The 15,811-nt window shown below is 34.4% G+C and overlaps 1 protein-coding gene and 1 non-coding gene across 2 annotated transcripts; both read left to right on the top strand.

Annotated features, from left to right (window-relative positions):
- The first annotated feature begins 422 nt into the window (after positions 1-422).
- On the top strand, positions 423-546 carry LOC111454769. The gene has a single exon (XR_002712501.1). It is a non-coding gene; the product is annotated as a small nucleolar RNA snoR77 (small nucleolar RNA).
- Positions 547-9,915: 9,369 nt separating this feature from the next.
- Positions 9,916-12,774, top strand: LOC111454252. Its single transcript, XM_023095668.1, has 2 exons — positions 9,916-10,706; positions 12,018-12,774. The coding sequence occupies exons 1-2, from the start codon at positions 10,539-10,541 to the stop codon at positions 12,567-12,569; spliced, it is 720 nt and encodes a 239-aa protein (XP_022951436.1). The 5' UTR covers positions 9,916-10,538; the 3' UTR covers positions 12,570-12,774.
- Positions 12,775-15,811: the final 3,037 nt, after the last annotated feature.

The following is a 15,811-nucleotide window of genomic DNA, read 5'->3' as shown; positions in this document are numbered from 1 at the left end:
AGACAAAGGGCTAAACTCGTACTTTCACCAGATGTGGATGCCCTATATAAACCAAGCTTGCATCCTTCAGAGATCACGAAATTTAGGGTTCTTGGCCGATCATGTTACAGCGGCAACAGTGGTAGGTCAAATTAGGGGTTATCGATATGTCGATCTAAGAGATTGGTTGAGATGTGTATCAATTTCACGGGACTGGAGTTTGACTCTTTGGCCAAATTTGTATGCCATAGAGATGAATGCAGCTCCCTAAATCATCCTTTCAGCCTCTTCACCCATGTTCGCTACGGCCTAGTCTCCTTGTGATTGTTTTTGTTGAGGCCGATACACCATTCTTCAGTTCACATCTCTTTCTATGTTGTCTTTTAATTTGTTTTTAAATGATTTAGGGCTTAGATCATTGTTTTGGTTCCGAGTAGTAATTCAGGCAGCCCCTCTGCATTTTTCAATGGCAAAGGTGGCGTTAAACTGCTCGTAGATCGAATCGCTTTTGCTCTTCAGACTTGCTGAGATTTCCTTTGAAGCTGGTCTAGTAAGCATCAGTACATATTCTAATCGATCTTTCTTCTTTGACCGATTTCTTGTCGATGTTCATAATTGTTTTCCGTTTCGATATTAGCTGTTCTTCGTAATTTTAGTTCACTCGGCCAATTAGTGATTTGAAAATTAGAATTTACCGAACGTGAAGAAATTATTCATTAGTCACGAACTTTGTAGAAGATATTAGAAATTTCAGTCAATTTTAACTTTGTTTTATGGTGCAATCAGCCCTAAAACACATTGAGATTGAACGGAAATTATAGATAGTTGTGTTTCACCATCATCTTTGTTTGACTTGCCGGTGAAGTTTGTGAACAATTTGTGAAATAGAATCGTACCTGAAATTAGCTCGGATAAACGTCCTTCTCGGCTGGGTTCGTCCATAAGAACAATGACCTTGTTTCTTTGAAGTCCACAACAATTAGAAACTAGATTCAAATAAGCTCGAAAATGAGGTCTTCATAAAAAAAGTCATATTTTTTTTTAAATATTAAAAATTTAAAATAGAAAGAATAAATAAAATTTAAATTTAAATCTCAATAACAGAAAAAAAAAAGAAGTATTTTTGCCTATTAAAATTCAACCCAATTCTTTCATAATAATTTTTTTTAATTTTTTATTTTATTTTCAGTGTTTGTCCTGAAGTATCACTAATAAATAATTCAAAACATTTTAAAAGATTAAAAAAAAACTGTATAAAAGCTCATTACGAGTTTATTGAGGATTGTTTGGAGTGAATGCTGGTGTCCAGCATGGGTTTGAGTCCGAGTGAATGCTGGTGTCCATCATGGGTTTGAGTCCGAGTGAATGCTGGTGTCCATCATAGGTTTGAGTCCGAGTGAATGCTGGTGTCCATCATGGGTTTGAGTTTGAGTGAACGTTGGTGTCGATGTCCATCATGGGTTTGAGTTTGAGTGAACGTTGGTGTCGATCATGGGTTTGAGTTTGAGTGAACGCTGGTGTCCGTCATGGGTTTGAGTCTGAGTGAACGCTGGTGTCCGTCATGGGTTTGAGTCTGAGTGAACGCTGGTGTCCGTCATGGGTTTGAGTCCGAGTGAACGTTGGCGTCCATCATGGGTTTGAGTTTGAGTGAACGTTGGTGTCGATCATGGGTTTGAGTTTGAGTGAACGCTGGTGTCCGTCATGGGTTTGAGTCTGAGTGAACGCTGGTGTCCGCCATGGGTTTGAGTCTGAGTGAACGCTGGTGTCCGTCATGGGTTTGAGTCCGAGTGAACGTTGGTGTCGATCATGGGTTTGAGTCCGAGTGAACGTTGGTGTCGATCATGGGTTTGAGTTTGAGTGAACGCTGGTGTCCGTCATGGGTTTGAGTCTGAGTGAACGCTGGTGTCCGTCATGGGTTTGAGTTTGAGTGAACGCTAGTGTCCGTCATGGGTTTGAGTCTGAGTGAACGCTGGTGTCCGTCATGGGTTTGAGTCCGAGTGAACGTTGGCGTCCGTCATGGGTTTGAGTCCGAGTGAACGTTGGCGTCCATCATGGGTTTGAGNTTTGAGTGAACGTTGGTGTCGATCATGGGTTTGAGTTTGAGTGAACGCTGGTGTCCGTCATGGGTTTGAGTCTGAGTGAACGCTGGTGTCCGTCATGGGTTTGAGTCCGAGTGAACGTTGGCGTCCGTCATGGGTTTGAGTCCGAGTGAACGTTGGCGTCCATCATGGGTTTGAGTCCGAGTGAACGTTGGCGTCCATCATGGGTTTGAGTTTGAGTGAACGTTGGTGTCCGTCATGGGTTTGAGTCCGAGTGAATGCTGGTGTCCGTCATGGGTTTGAGTCCGAGTGAATGCTGGTGTCCGTCATGGGTTTGAGTCCGAGTGAATGCTGGTGTCTGTCATGGGTTTGAGTCCGAGTGAACGCTGGCGTCCATCATGGGTTTGAGTCCGAGTGAATGCTGGCGTCCATCATGGGTTTGAGTCCGAGTGAATGCTGGCGTCATTATGGGTTTGAGTCAACGCTGGCCATCATGGGTTTGAGTCAACGCTGGCGTCCATCATGGGTTTGAGTCTGAGTGAACGCTGGGGTCGATCATGGGTTTGAGTCCCACATTAGATAATTTAGGGAATGATCGTGATCTTATAAGTAAAGGAATCTTATAAGTGAAGGAATACAAATACATCTTCATTTGTACGAGACTTTTTGGGGCAAATATATTTCTATTGGGTTGAGACATTTTGGGGAGCCCAAAGCAGTCACGAGAGCTTATGCTAAAAGTTGCTAGCTAAAAGTGGACAATATCATGCTATTATAGAGAGTTGTGTTCATTTAACATGGTATCAGAGTCATGTCGTAAACTTAGCCATAACAATAGAATCATCTTGGATCTCGAGCATCACCTAATGATCATAGTACCCACCAAATTATAGAATTGCACCTTAGCCACGAGAGTAGAATCATCTAACAAGGATCTCGAGCATTTTAACCATGACAGTAGAATCATCTAACAAGGATCTCGAGCATTTTAACCATGACAGTAGAATCATCTAACAAGGATCTCGAGCATTTTAACCATGACAGTAGAATCATCTAACAAGGATCTCGAGCATTTTAGTCTTGACAGTAGAATCATCTAAGAAAGATCTACCCGTAGATCATAGTACCCATCAAATTAGGTCCGCTACAAGTTTAGTTATATAACAAAGGTTAAGAATAGAGAGAAAAACTGTCAGAAGATGGAGAAATCTGTTACAGAATATGAAATGGCTGTGACGATGCGATGAAGGAGACGCATTCTGTTCAGTCATGCTGTGTCTTAGTTACTTATCTATTGCGACGATCACCATGGCTCTTACGAACACCATCCTACTCCAGTTTCTTCCTCGCTATCCTCTTCCTCCCGATCTTCTTTCAACCTTGCGCGTCGCTCACTTATTCAGCAGTTCCACTTTCAGTTACGCGCCATTTCTATGCTCTTACATTTCTGTTTGGCTTCAACTCTAGCGTCTTCTCACGGTGCGTTTGCTTCTATTTCTTACTGATATTCGATTTCCTTGCTTGTAAAGGTAAAGGATGGATAGTGTGCGATTTCTGTGTAGAGTAGAATGCTAATGTGAAGGCCGAGAACAGTCGTATCTACCGTCGATGTCCGCTTGCAGAACTGTAAGTGGATTACTAGTTGGTCTGTTTATTACTATGTTGAATATGGCTGTTTAAAGCCTTCGCAGTAATGTTTAGGAATTTGTGCTGAAATGCATGTGTTTGTTGTCATTATATTGATTATTTTTTCTGAGATTCTCATTCTCGTTGAATTTCCAATGGATGCTTCCAACAACGTATTAGGGCAGATGAATGAAGGACGATTATATAGAATCTTCTGAGCTCAGAAGTGGAACTCTGTTAATATTAATAAGATCATTGAAGTTCTTGGATCGATTTTTTCTTGCCAACATTTATTTCTGAACTCTATTTTTTTCTCAGAGGTACCTTTGTCTCCCATGTTCTATTGTGCTCCCCTCCTAGCTACTGCTATTTCAGTTTTCGAGCTTGTTGTTATTCCTGATATATGATCCACTAGTATTCTATTCAGTTCTTAAGAATTAATGAACTGTACTGCTAGGTTGTAACCTTAGATTGCTGCTGGTTGACATCGTAGTAGATTTTGCTGAGACTAAGTTTCTCAAAATTTATACAGCTGCTCTCTCTTGTTAAATGTGTAGCGATGTGATTTACTAAATATTAAGAGCAGAAGTGTGGTGAACTGGTCCTTGTCCACACTTAATATATCGATCCGGTATTTAAATAGCCTACATCTTAACGATGATATGAGCACACAGTGGACTTACCACATCTAGGTCTAGTTCACCTTATCAAACCATTGCTCATCAAATAAGAATTGGTTGGCAACCAACGGGAGCTTACAATTCGTTGGTTCTGTTCATCTGACATAAAAAATGTTTACTGTGATGTTTAAGCATTTTGTTCTATGCCGGTAATGAATCTTGGGGCTTTATAACTTTGATTATGGAGATGACCAACATCTTCTAGTTTTTTGTTTTTATACTCAACAACCGACTAAAAAGTCTAGTTAGGCAATTCAATTATTGCAGGTTGGATATGTTCTATGTTCAAAGTGCAAGGTTTTCAAGCATGTTACTTCCCCAAACTACAGTGATGGTGTAGAGATATTTAGTGTAGAGATCATTGTTGAATGCATGTTCCGTTGGAAACGGCATTTTAACCTATCATCTCTCAGAAGGAGATTCCATCGGGCAATGGGGGCCATGCTCATGTAACTATTCATTAATTGACTTGCTAACCTTTTCTTTTTCTCTATACCGATTCGTTTAAGCACCTCTTCCTCTCCAATTTAGTTCTTGGTAGAATCTATTAGAGCTTCATTCAATTCTTTGCAATTAGAGACTTGTAGGGACATCTTCATTTTTGTAAAGTTTGATTTATCTTCTCTAATTAAATGATTTTGGTTAGTAGTATTTCAACTTTATGTGCTTAATGATAGAGAGTTAAAAAATATATTGTCCTTGTATTACGTTCTTTGTACCACTTGGCCTTTAATAGTCTTTTTCTGTAATGATTTGATACTTATGTGTCCTGAAACCATTTGTGTATATATATATATGTATACATATATACATCACACACTTTAATTGTGAGATTATTCAATATCTAGTACAATTGAGATGCGATGATTGTACTTATTTAAGTACTGTACTTGTTTCTAGCATTCGTTTCTTCTTCTCACCATTTTGTCACCATGTTGCACCTGAAAGATCTTGCCTTTTCTCCCATATTTCAGAATGTGGAGAAACTGTAAGATATCCTTCAGATGAACAATGCCCCCTCTCCTTTCTAACTAGGTTGATGAGATACGGTCATTCTGCTAAAAGATTTTAGCTGCATAGTTTGGATCTCCATTATGTATGGATATAATATATCTATCTTTTAGTTTCAGATGTCATTTGATTTTAGCCGCATAGTTTGGATCTCCATTATGTATGGATATAATATATCTATCTTTTAGTTTCAGATGTCATTTCTTTGTGAAGAAAATCTAATTCTAGTCTTTTGTATTTTTTTTTTTTCTAAAGTTCCAATATCATACCCATTGTGGAGAGTCGTGTTCATCTAACATGGTATCAGAGTCATGCCCTAAACTTAACCATGCCAATAGATTGACAAATCCTCAAATGTCGAACAAAGTATTATGAGCCTCGAAGGCATAGTCAAAAGTGACTAGAGAACTTCAAAGGAGTCCAGCCTCGATTAAGGGGAGGCATACTGTGCTCGAGGGGAGGTGTTGGATGAAAGTGTCCCACATCGATTAATTTAGGGAATGGTCATGGGTTTATAATCAAAGAATACACTCTCCATTGGTGTGAGGCCTTTTGGGGAAGCCCAAACCAAAGCCATGAGAGCTTATGTTCAAAGTGGACAATATCATACCATTGTGGAGAGTCGTTCATCTACAGCATTTGAAACTTCATCTGATATTTATTAGACACTTTCTGAATCAATCTTCTCCACTTTTGAAGGAAACTATCTGCCATTTCCTTCGTCATTACCTGATTTATGTGATTGGATTTGTAGCTTAGGTGAGCCATGGTCTACTTTTTTGAGTTCAAATTACCTGTAACAGCATGTTTCTTCAGTTTATTAATTCTGTTTCTTGTATGATGCGAATGTGAATCATGTGATGGTGTTGTGTCAAGAAAGTTACCTCCATAATTCTGTAACATCAGTAAATCATATCGAAATAACTTGGGAGTGGATTAGTTTTTGTGGAAGCACGTTTGATTCCATAAGATGAGTAAGAATTCCTTCTAATTAATTGTTTTCTTGATGAATTTCCAATGAGGATGAAGCCAATGAAAGTCAAGCCAACACATTTAGATTGACTTGCAATTTATTTAGCATAATAGTTCAAACCACGGAGTTTGTGCATTTTAGATTGATTACTCAATCCTTGATTAATTTAAGAAGCGTGCTTAACAACCTTTTACAATTGTTTTCTCAAAGTCAAATTATATGCATTATTTATCTATCCTTCCATTATACTTTTTCAGGGACTTTGCTTTGCGGCTTCCATCTCCAAGCCTGAGTGGAAATATGATGTGGCAAAGGTTTAAAGAAAATTTCCAAGAAGTTCAACTTGCAGGTTAGCCACACTTCTCTGACTGTATAGGCTTTTTGATGGGAGACTTCATAGGTTTCATTAAAATAAAAATTCCTAATTCACTTGAAACAGTTGGCCCAAAATGACCCTATACTCATAGTAGTAACCAAAATTGCTCCAAAAATGAAAACAAGCTTTGTGGGTATGATGGTTGGTGGAAAGGTGAGCTGAAAATATAAACTTGCTGCATATTTTCCTGTCATCTGGCCAATATTTGAGGCTATTGTTTATCCACTACGCCTTAATAGCTCCAATAAGAAAATGGGGGGAAAATAATGCATCTTTAGATGAATAGACAGCTGAAAATGTACAATGGACAAATATTCAAGTTTCCATGAATGCGCAAACCTGATGACAAAAAGTTGTAAGTAATGAAATCAACTTAATCTACTTTGCACCTATGATTTTGTTTGAAAAAGAAAGAAATGAAATGAATTGAATAGCTTGGTTTCCTCTCATTTTTTTGAGGCAATGGATGGTTGAGGATTTTGGGATGGCACATTCTTTTAAATGGCCACTCTTCCAAAGCAATTTGGTGAGATGGTAATGGCCAGCTTTTAAAAAAGTCTTCTTTTTTCTAACTTAGGTATTGTCTAATGACTCAAGCGTGCTGGACTCAAGCGTGCTGATTACAGATATTATCTTTTTTGACTTTTTGGGTTTTCCTTTTTGAACTTTTCTTAAGATTTTTAAAACGCATGTTCGAGTGGTTTGAAGTATTTTATTGAGAGAAAGATTTGAAAGTTTACGAGGAGGGAGATGGAATTTGTTTTCTTGGTAGGTTCTTTAGAGCACTAAACAGCCTACATGGGCTTATGTGGAAAACACAAACCACAGGAATCCAAAAAATTGTCTGCCACCACATCCCACTTCGAAACATCTTAATACAAACCCAACTGCCCATTATAAATTCTACCATCCAATGGTTAGCCTTTGGAAAAATTCTTCCTTACTTTTTAGCCTTCTCTAGAAAAGTCTTCACCATGATCATATTTACAAGTTTTCTCGTTTCTTGTTTTCTATGTTGCCTTTCATTCCCCTGGAGAAAATGTACAAATATACCACTAGGTTTTTAATGTTTTGTATAAAGACTTCAAAAAATCCATAACACCTTAGTTAAAAATAAATTCAAAAGAAATAAACGTGGGTTTATCATCACAATTTCTTTTTGAGTCGATTTTTTAATGATATTAAAATACAGTATTGTTGTACCTAATACCAGCATTAGCCCTGTAGCTTTAGCTTTTACTTAGTGAACCAATACCAAATTCCCCAAAAGCTCTTAATACTATTAGTTAACTAGTCAAATTGTCGTTTATCCACAATAATAAATAATAATAACAATAGTAATAATATTATTAATAACATTGTGGCTATGAAGGTCTCAGGAATTCAAGGTGGTGGGAACGAGCAATAATAAATGTGATAAAATAATCAATATAAAATTAATAGCATTTAATTTGTAAACTTAATTGAAATGCAAGAATATTATCATATAAAACTATAAAAATATTTTTTTTTTACATATCCTTATAAAATTAATATATTTCATACCAAAACAAATGAACAAAAACACAAATAAAATTAAAAGAATGTGACTAACCTAGCAAGCATCCTTCTCATTTATGTTTACCAAACACTTTTGAGAAGGTGAGTCATTGAACCCTATGCCTTTATCTAATTTTGTTTTTTTTTTTTATTTAAATTTGGGATTTTAAGATGCATTGGCTTTGAAAACCTTCCAAAATTAGGGGTTTCTTAATATACTATGGTTCATGAAGCCATTAGGCAGGGTTTTGTTAGTCTTCATTTTAATTATGCGTTTTATTATTATTATTTTTTTTTATACTAAGCATAGGATTCTAAAGCAATCTAAATTGAATGAGGTGTTCTAGAAATTGTTTTAATTGTTAACATTTTATTAAAACGTGTTACTAATAGATTACTTTATGGCTAAATACTTTGTCAAAAAGCACGTTGTTAACAGAAGTAAGTTTTTTTTTTACTTTTCTACAGAAAAACATTTATTTTTAACGAAGTAATTTTTTTTTTTACTTATGTAATAGGTTGTACTTCAATAAATAGAAAGTATATAAGACATCAATGTTTCTATGGAGGAACCCACAAATTCTCTTTGAAAATGGATTACAGTTCTTCCATGAAAAATGTGAAAAATTACATGGGAGGATTTGTATAAGACGATCCTATTTACAATTTCAGAACTTCTATAATTCTTTCTTTACTTTCTATGAAGATCTACAAACAAAGCAAAATGAGGTAAATTTCTCTTATTTTTTTTCAATTGGTCATTACATGTTTTTGTAAATTTTCATCGACAGAGATGAACGGTGAATGAATATGCAAGAATGCTAAAGGAATGAGTGAGTATGGTTTCTTTTTTTTTATTATTTATTATTATTTTTTTTTTTAATGTTATCAAGGATTTATTTATTATGTGTTCTAATTCTTCGCTCTATATTTATGCCCTCCATAACTCTGTCCCTGTTAGGTAATTTTGGCTTTATGAGATATTTTTTTACATGCTAAAAAATTTAATAGCAGCATATAGGAAGTTAAAGTAGCCAAGTATTGTTCTATGATAAAAATAAAATTTTGTTTATTTAAAGGCAATTTGATGATGCTCCTTATTTCATGTTTCTTATTTCTTAGAAACATTAGTATACTCATAATATTCTTATCCTTTTTTAATCATAAGATGCATATTGAACATTGAAATTAAAAAATGTCAAAATAATCTGGATTTTTTTTTTACTAAAAGCTAGAAGTTTCAATTCTTTTTTAGTCTCCGACCTAAATTATTCAATTTAGTAGTGAACTAAAAGCTGACATGTTGCCGCTTTAGAGCTTGATTTTTTCAATATTATAATTTAATATACCCATATAGAGGCTAACATGATAAGACAAGATTCTTATGAATTATACTTAACGTTTATTTATTATTATTATTATTATTTTTTTTTTAAATGAAAGACTCAAATCCTCTTACTTCACAAGTGATGGGGTATGCTGAAATTCAATAAGGAGACGTAAACAAGCTCAGTTGGCTTAGGTTGAACTCAAGAGTCAAGGTATGTCTATGTTCCTTCTTTAATGTTTAAAGAAAGTCCATTTCTCTGATTTTCGAGTGAACAATTTTTTCAAACATCAATCTATGACTAGAATCGACATCAACTCATCAAGATTAATCATTAGTCTAGATTATGATTCATGTTGTTGTCAAAATTTGGTTAGGATAATGTGACTGACTTTCCTTCTGTAATTAAGGCTAGATCTTGATCGTGTGTTTAGGGATGGGTCAAAGCTTTATATTAAGAGGATATATTTGACCCCCTAGCTTTGTATATTGACATAATCTGTCCATTCGGAAAATTTAGGGGACGAATTGGAGGAGGAAAAAAAATCTTTCCACTTTTTCTTAGAAGTTTCTTAATCATAAACCAACAGAGCAATTGCCCTCTCCTTTTTCTTTTATTAATTTAATTATTTATGATTTTGTCCTTGTTCGTAGTTACGTATGAACGCAATTTGCATTAGGGATAAAAGCATTATCTTTTAAATTTGATTATTCTTTATGGGGTGTTTTTGTTGGGTAGTTTAGTTGGAGCATATTGGTAGGAATTAATAAGAGACTAATAAGGCTTAAAGAAACGAAACTTTAAGGCTTAATTAAAGTCCACTCCCACCCATTAATTCTTCCTCTTTCATTTCCCTATTTATACGTTGTGTTGATGAGCGAAGAGAATTAGGAGACCGAAAAGAAGTAAAACAACACTCGAGAAATTTGCCGAACCCCCAAGAGAGCAATAATTTCATAAAGTTTAGGAAGAGAATAGGGGGAAAAAATGGCATGGAAGCAGAGTTATTTGGATGTGATTTTGGTTCCTTCAAGCTTTCTCTTGTTTCTGGGTTACCATGCATGGCTATGGTATAAGGTTCGAACTCAACCCTTCACTACCATCGTTGGAATTAACAGCTCTGGTCGACGCTACTGGGTTTCTGCCATGATGAAGGTACTTTCTCTCTCTCTAAAGTCATGCATAGCTTACGGTTCCTACTTTAGTCTTTGAGTTCGATATAACAGGTGAGAATAGGAGATTTGAATGTTTGACCTCTCAATCAAAGAATCGAGAATATATGTCTTAATCAGTTGAGTTATGCTTTAATACCTTATACCTTAAGATATATACCTAATTTCCAAAACTTTGAAGGTAAATTAGAGAAACATCTTAAAATTTTAACTTAACTTATATGCGAGATTCAACGTCGATTGGAAAGAGGAATGAATACTTGCGAGGACGCTGGGTCTTGAAGGGGGTGGATTGTGAGATAACAAATGCTAGTGAGTACCCTAGCCCCAAAGGGGGGTGAATTGTGATATCTTACATCGGTTGGGAGGAAAACGAAACATTTTTTATAAGGGTGTGGAAACCTCTCTTGGCAGACACGTTTTAAAAATCTTGTGGAAAAACCCATATGAGTAAGTCCAAAAAAGACAATATCCGCGAGTACTTAGACTATTGCATTTTCTATACCGTTTTTTTAATCTAAAAGATGGGTTCTTGTATCCTCCAACCTAAGAGGTGTATTCACATTGAAACTCAAATAGAAACTTAGAATTGGGATTTACTTTCATTGGTTTATCAAGTATTTAAGAATAATTTCTATTGTGTTTCATTTTTATCATTTTAATTAGCTTTTAATACCTATTTGAATATAGTTCAACAAATAGACTACTTATGAATTGGGAATAATAAATATGGATACCTATCTTTATCTAAAGAGACGAAATATTAGACGACCAGGCATATCCATTATGTTAGTTCATGTTATGATATATATATATATATATATATGAAAAAAAGTGGTTGATTTTGTTGGTATAGTGGGATCCAACTATTTCTAAATTTGGTACCCACAAAATCACACTATTTTATTCATATAAGTATCCTTGGTTTTCATTTAGGGGTTGCATGTACAACCCACTGTTTTTTATTTAATTAAAAATTTAAAAAAATATATTTGATAATGATTTTTATTTCTATTTTTTAAATCAAAATTTCTTATTTAATATTCAATAATGCTTTGCTAAAAGATGAAAAACACAAAAAGAGATGTCGATAATACTATCTTTTTTTTAATAATAATAATAAAGAATAGTTATTTATTTAGTTTTGTTTTGGAGAAAAGAAGAAAAAAAAAATAAAGATATTATTAGTAAAATAATACACATAAATCCAATGTAAATAAGAAGAAGAAACAAAAACTTTATGAAATATATTTTTCAAACATTCATTAAATTGATGATTTTGTTTCATGTTTAGGACAATGAGAAGAAGAACATTCTTGCTGTTCAAACTCTAAGGAATGCCATTATGGGGTCAACTCTAATGGCTACCACCTCCATCCTCCTCTCCTCCGGCCTCGCCGCAGTTCTAAGCAGCACGTACAGCATCAAGAAGCCTATCAACGACTCGGTCTTCGGCGCCCATGGCGAGATCATGATGTCTCTAAAGTACGTCTCCCTCCTCTCCATCTTCCTCTTCTCCTTCTTGTGTCACTCCCTCTCCATCAGATTCATCAACCAAGTGAATGTTTTGATCAACACCCCACAAGACCCGTCGTCCCCAGTCAAGCCCGAGTACGTGTCGGAGCTGTTCGAGAAGGGGTTCGTCCTCAACACCGTCGGGAATCGCATCTTCTACTTGGCGCTCCCTCTTCTGCTTTGGATATTTGGACCTGTGCTCGTGTTTGTATGCTCTCTTACTATGGTGTCTTTGCTCTATAATTTGGATTTTGTTGATTCTGATGCTCACAACAAGAAGACAAAAGTAGAAGCCAATGCTAATATTCCTAACCAAACCTTTGATGTTTAGCCATTTCATCCAAATTTGGGCCGACATTTTCTTGCTTTGTTCTTTTAAAGCCCTCTTTTCCCCTTCTTCTATTGAATATTAACTTGATGGGATAAGGTGGCATTGGGAAAATTTTCACTTTTGTGGGTTAGAATTTGTGTAATTTTGGTGGAACTCAAGGTGTGATTTGCAAATTATGGTGTAATATTTGGAATAACTTGTAAAAGAATATATATATTTTTTTTTAACAAAATTAATTTTCTTGTAAATACTTTTGGAATTAATAATTTAAGAGTGCTAAAGTTATAAATATTAATTTAAGAGTGCTAAGTTATTGAAAATATTAAACAATAACCCAGAGTTCACGGTTAGTAGATATTGTCTGCTTTGCTGTTACGTATGGTCGTCAGCCTCACGGTTTTCAAATGTTTATCAGGAGAGGTTTTCACGCTCTTTTATAAGCAATGTGGAATCTCACAATCCACCCTTGCGTCTTTGTTGGAACATCGCTCGGTGTCTAGCTTTGATACCATATATAACAGTCCAAGTCCATTGTTAGTAGATAATGTTCGCTTCGATGTCTAGCTATGATACCATTTGTAACAGCTCAAGCCCACTATTAGCATTTGTAATAGCTCAAGCCCACTGTTAGCAAATATTATCTACTCAAGCTCACCGCCTGCCTTAGTAGTCAGTCTCAGCGTGCAGGCCTGCCTGCCTTTTAGTGGGTGATTAAGCAAGCGAAGAAAAGGCTGTATCAAGAAAAGGGGTTACTACGAGCCCTCTGCCCCACGCATCTAACCTGCTCGCGTGGTTCACCTGTTCCACCGACTAGAAAGAGTGAAAAAGTCGAGACAGAGGTGCGCTTGAAGTGGGGGGTGTGCTGTCCCTTGGTCTTTTAGTGAGAATTCTCCTTTTTTTCCTTTGGATCAAGCCTTGCAACCCTTCGTCCCGTTCACCTTTCAGTTCAAGCTCCTTTCCTTTTCTTCTAAGCTAGGCTGAACCCCTTCCTCTTGTTCGCCTATAAGATCATCCATCCCTGGTAACTCTTGAACAAGGGCCAATTAGCGGGGGAAGGAAGCAGAGAGAGAAGAAATAAGGATGAGCGAGGCGGCTTAGTCGCCAAAAGGCTATCTCATCAGCTCACGAACCGTGAACAAACTACTTGATTGAAACCGAGACTGAAACGCGAAGCGACTCATCGCCTTACGTCCCCTACGAACCCTTCTTCTTTTTTGAGATGGAATGAGGGTGACAATCAGAATTCAATATCATCATCAATCTCACAATTTTAAAATGGGTTTACTAGGGAGAGGTTTCCACACCCCCTCACGGTTTTAAAATGCGTCTACTAACCACGCCCTTATAAGTAATGTTTCATTCTCCTCTTCAACCAATGCCAACGTGGGATCTCCATCTATACCTGTTTGAATTAATATATATCCATATAGGTATATGGTTAAAAGCTATTAATTATTATTTTAAATAAGTAATTAAATTTACCTTAATTAATGAATTTCATCTTCCATCTCTATTATAACCAATATATCTCGATGTGTGTGAATGTTTAAAAATAATTCATTATTAATATTTTTTAAATTATGACGGTAATAATTTATGTCCATAATTGGTTGATTAAGGAAAGTTAGTTACCAATAATTTAAAATTATGAAAATAATAATCATTGCAATGGGACTAAAATAATAATGATATAATATTCAATTGCTATAAAATGTAGTCATAAATAAAATTAAAAATTCATATTTAATAGCAATGGGACAAAAATAATAAATAATAAAATATAATCAATTGCTTTAAAATGTAGTCATAAATAAAATAATTAATTTATTTATGACAAGGACGGTTGAGCTACTGGGCCTGAAGTGTGGCCCATTATCTAAATGGGCCATTCGTAGGGCCGATTTGGATCCAAGACAAAAATAAAGAAAAAAAGAACAATATATATATATATATATATATTGCTTTATTTTTATCATTTATTTTTCCATAATAATAAATCCTAATGATTTAAGCAAGTTGCTTGCTTATTTTAATTTCTAGTAATTTTTAGAAAAAATATTTACTTTCTTTTTTTCTTTTTCTTTATAAATAAAGGAATGAAATTTCTGTTATTAAATTATATAAATTTAATAATCTAATAATTTAGATCCGCTTGATAATTATTTTTATTTTATTTTTAAAAAATTAAACTAATAAATATTACTTTCACCCTTAAATATTTTTTTTGAAAAATAGTCTTCTTTTTAAAATTTAAAATATTATTTAAAATTTCGAATATCACTATGAAAATATATAAGAATTGCTATTATTAATGACACAAAGATTAAATAAACCCATTAAGCTGCCAAATTTCCTTCCCAAGGAAGAAAAGGTGGAGGGGTAACTTGGTAATTGCGAGTGTAAAGTTAGGTATGACTAGAAAGAAAAGAGAAAAGCTACATAAAGTAACAAAATTAAAATAATAATTATTATTATTATTAAAAAAAATGAAAGTTGTAGAAAAAAGAAAAAGGGAAAAAGGTTATTTGTGAAAATTAAAAACCCAAAAGTTAGTGGCAAGGGATCAAAATGCAAAATAAAGCAACCAAAATGGTTTATTTTATTTATTTATTTATTATTATTATTATTATTATTATTATTTTGGTATAAGGATAAATATAAAAAATTTCAAAAATTTTATATACTAAATTAAAATAAACTTTAGAAACTCGAACCATGTGGAAAATGACCAAAATGGTCCATTTTAAAAAATATATAAGAATCGAGGAATGTTATGAAATTATAAATATTAAAATAAATAAAATTTATAAGTATTGAAACGAAAATTTCGAATATTTATAGATCAAAATGAAAAAAAAAACTCGAAAGCTGAAATTGAAAAAATATGGACCAAAATAAAATTTATAAATCCAACTCGTGTCTAATGTTTCTCTCTTTTATTTTTATTTCGGGAAAGTTGGTGTCGGTCCCTTTCAACTTTTTATTCCATCGATAAGAAACTTTGCCCTAATTCTTGCATTTTTAGGGTTCTAGTGTAAAGTTGCAATTTCTTTTTTATTATTATTATTTTCATGCTTGATAGATTGATTTATTATTTTGTTATACGGGAATTTAGAGGATTATTATTATTATTATTTTCTTTAAAAAAAAAATAATGCACGTTCGAATTTCACAATTTCATTGCGAATTTTTTTAAAGATTTTTTTATTATTTTATTAGTGCACGGAGTTGAATCGATCATA

This window comes from Cucurbita moschata, unplaced genomic scaffold (assembly GCF_002738365.1).
Source record: "Cucurbita moschata cultivar Rifu unplaced genomic scaffold, Cmos_1.0 Cmo_Scf00016, whole genome shotgun sequence".
NCBI lineage: Eukaryota > Viridiplantae > Streptophyta > Magnoliopsida > Cucurbitales > Cucurbitaceae > Cucurbita > Cucurbita moschata.
The sequence above is the reverse complement of the archived record's forward strand: the minus strand, read 5'-3'. Positions and strand labels throughout refer to the sequence as shown.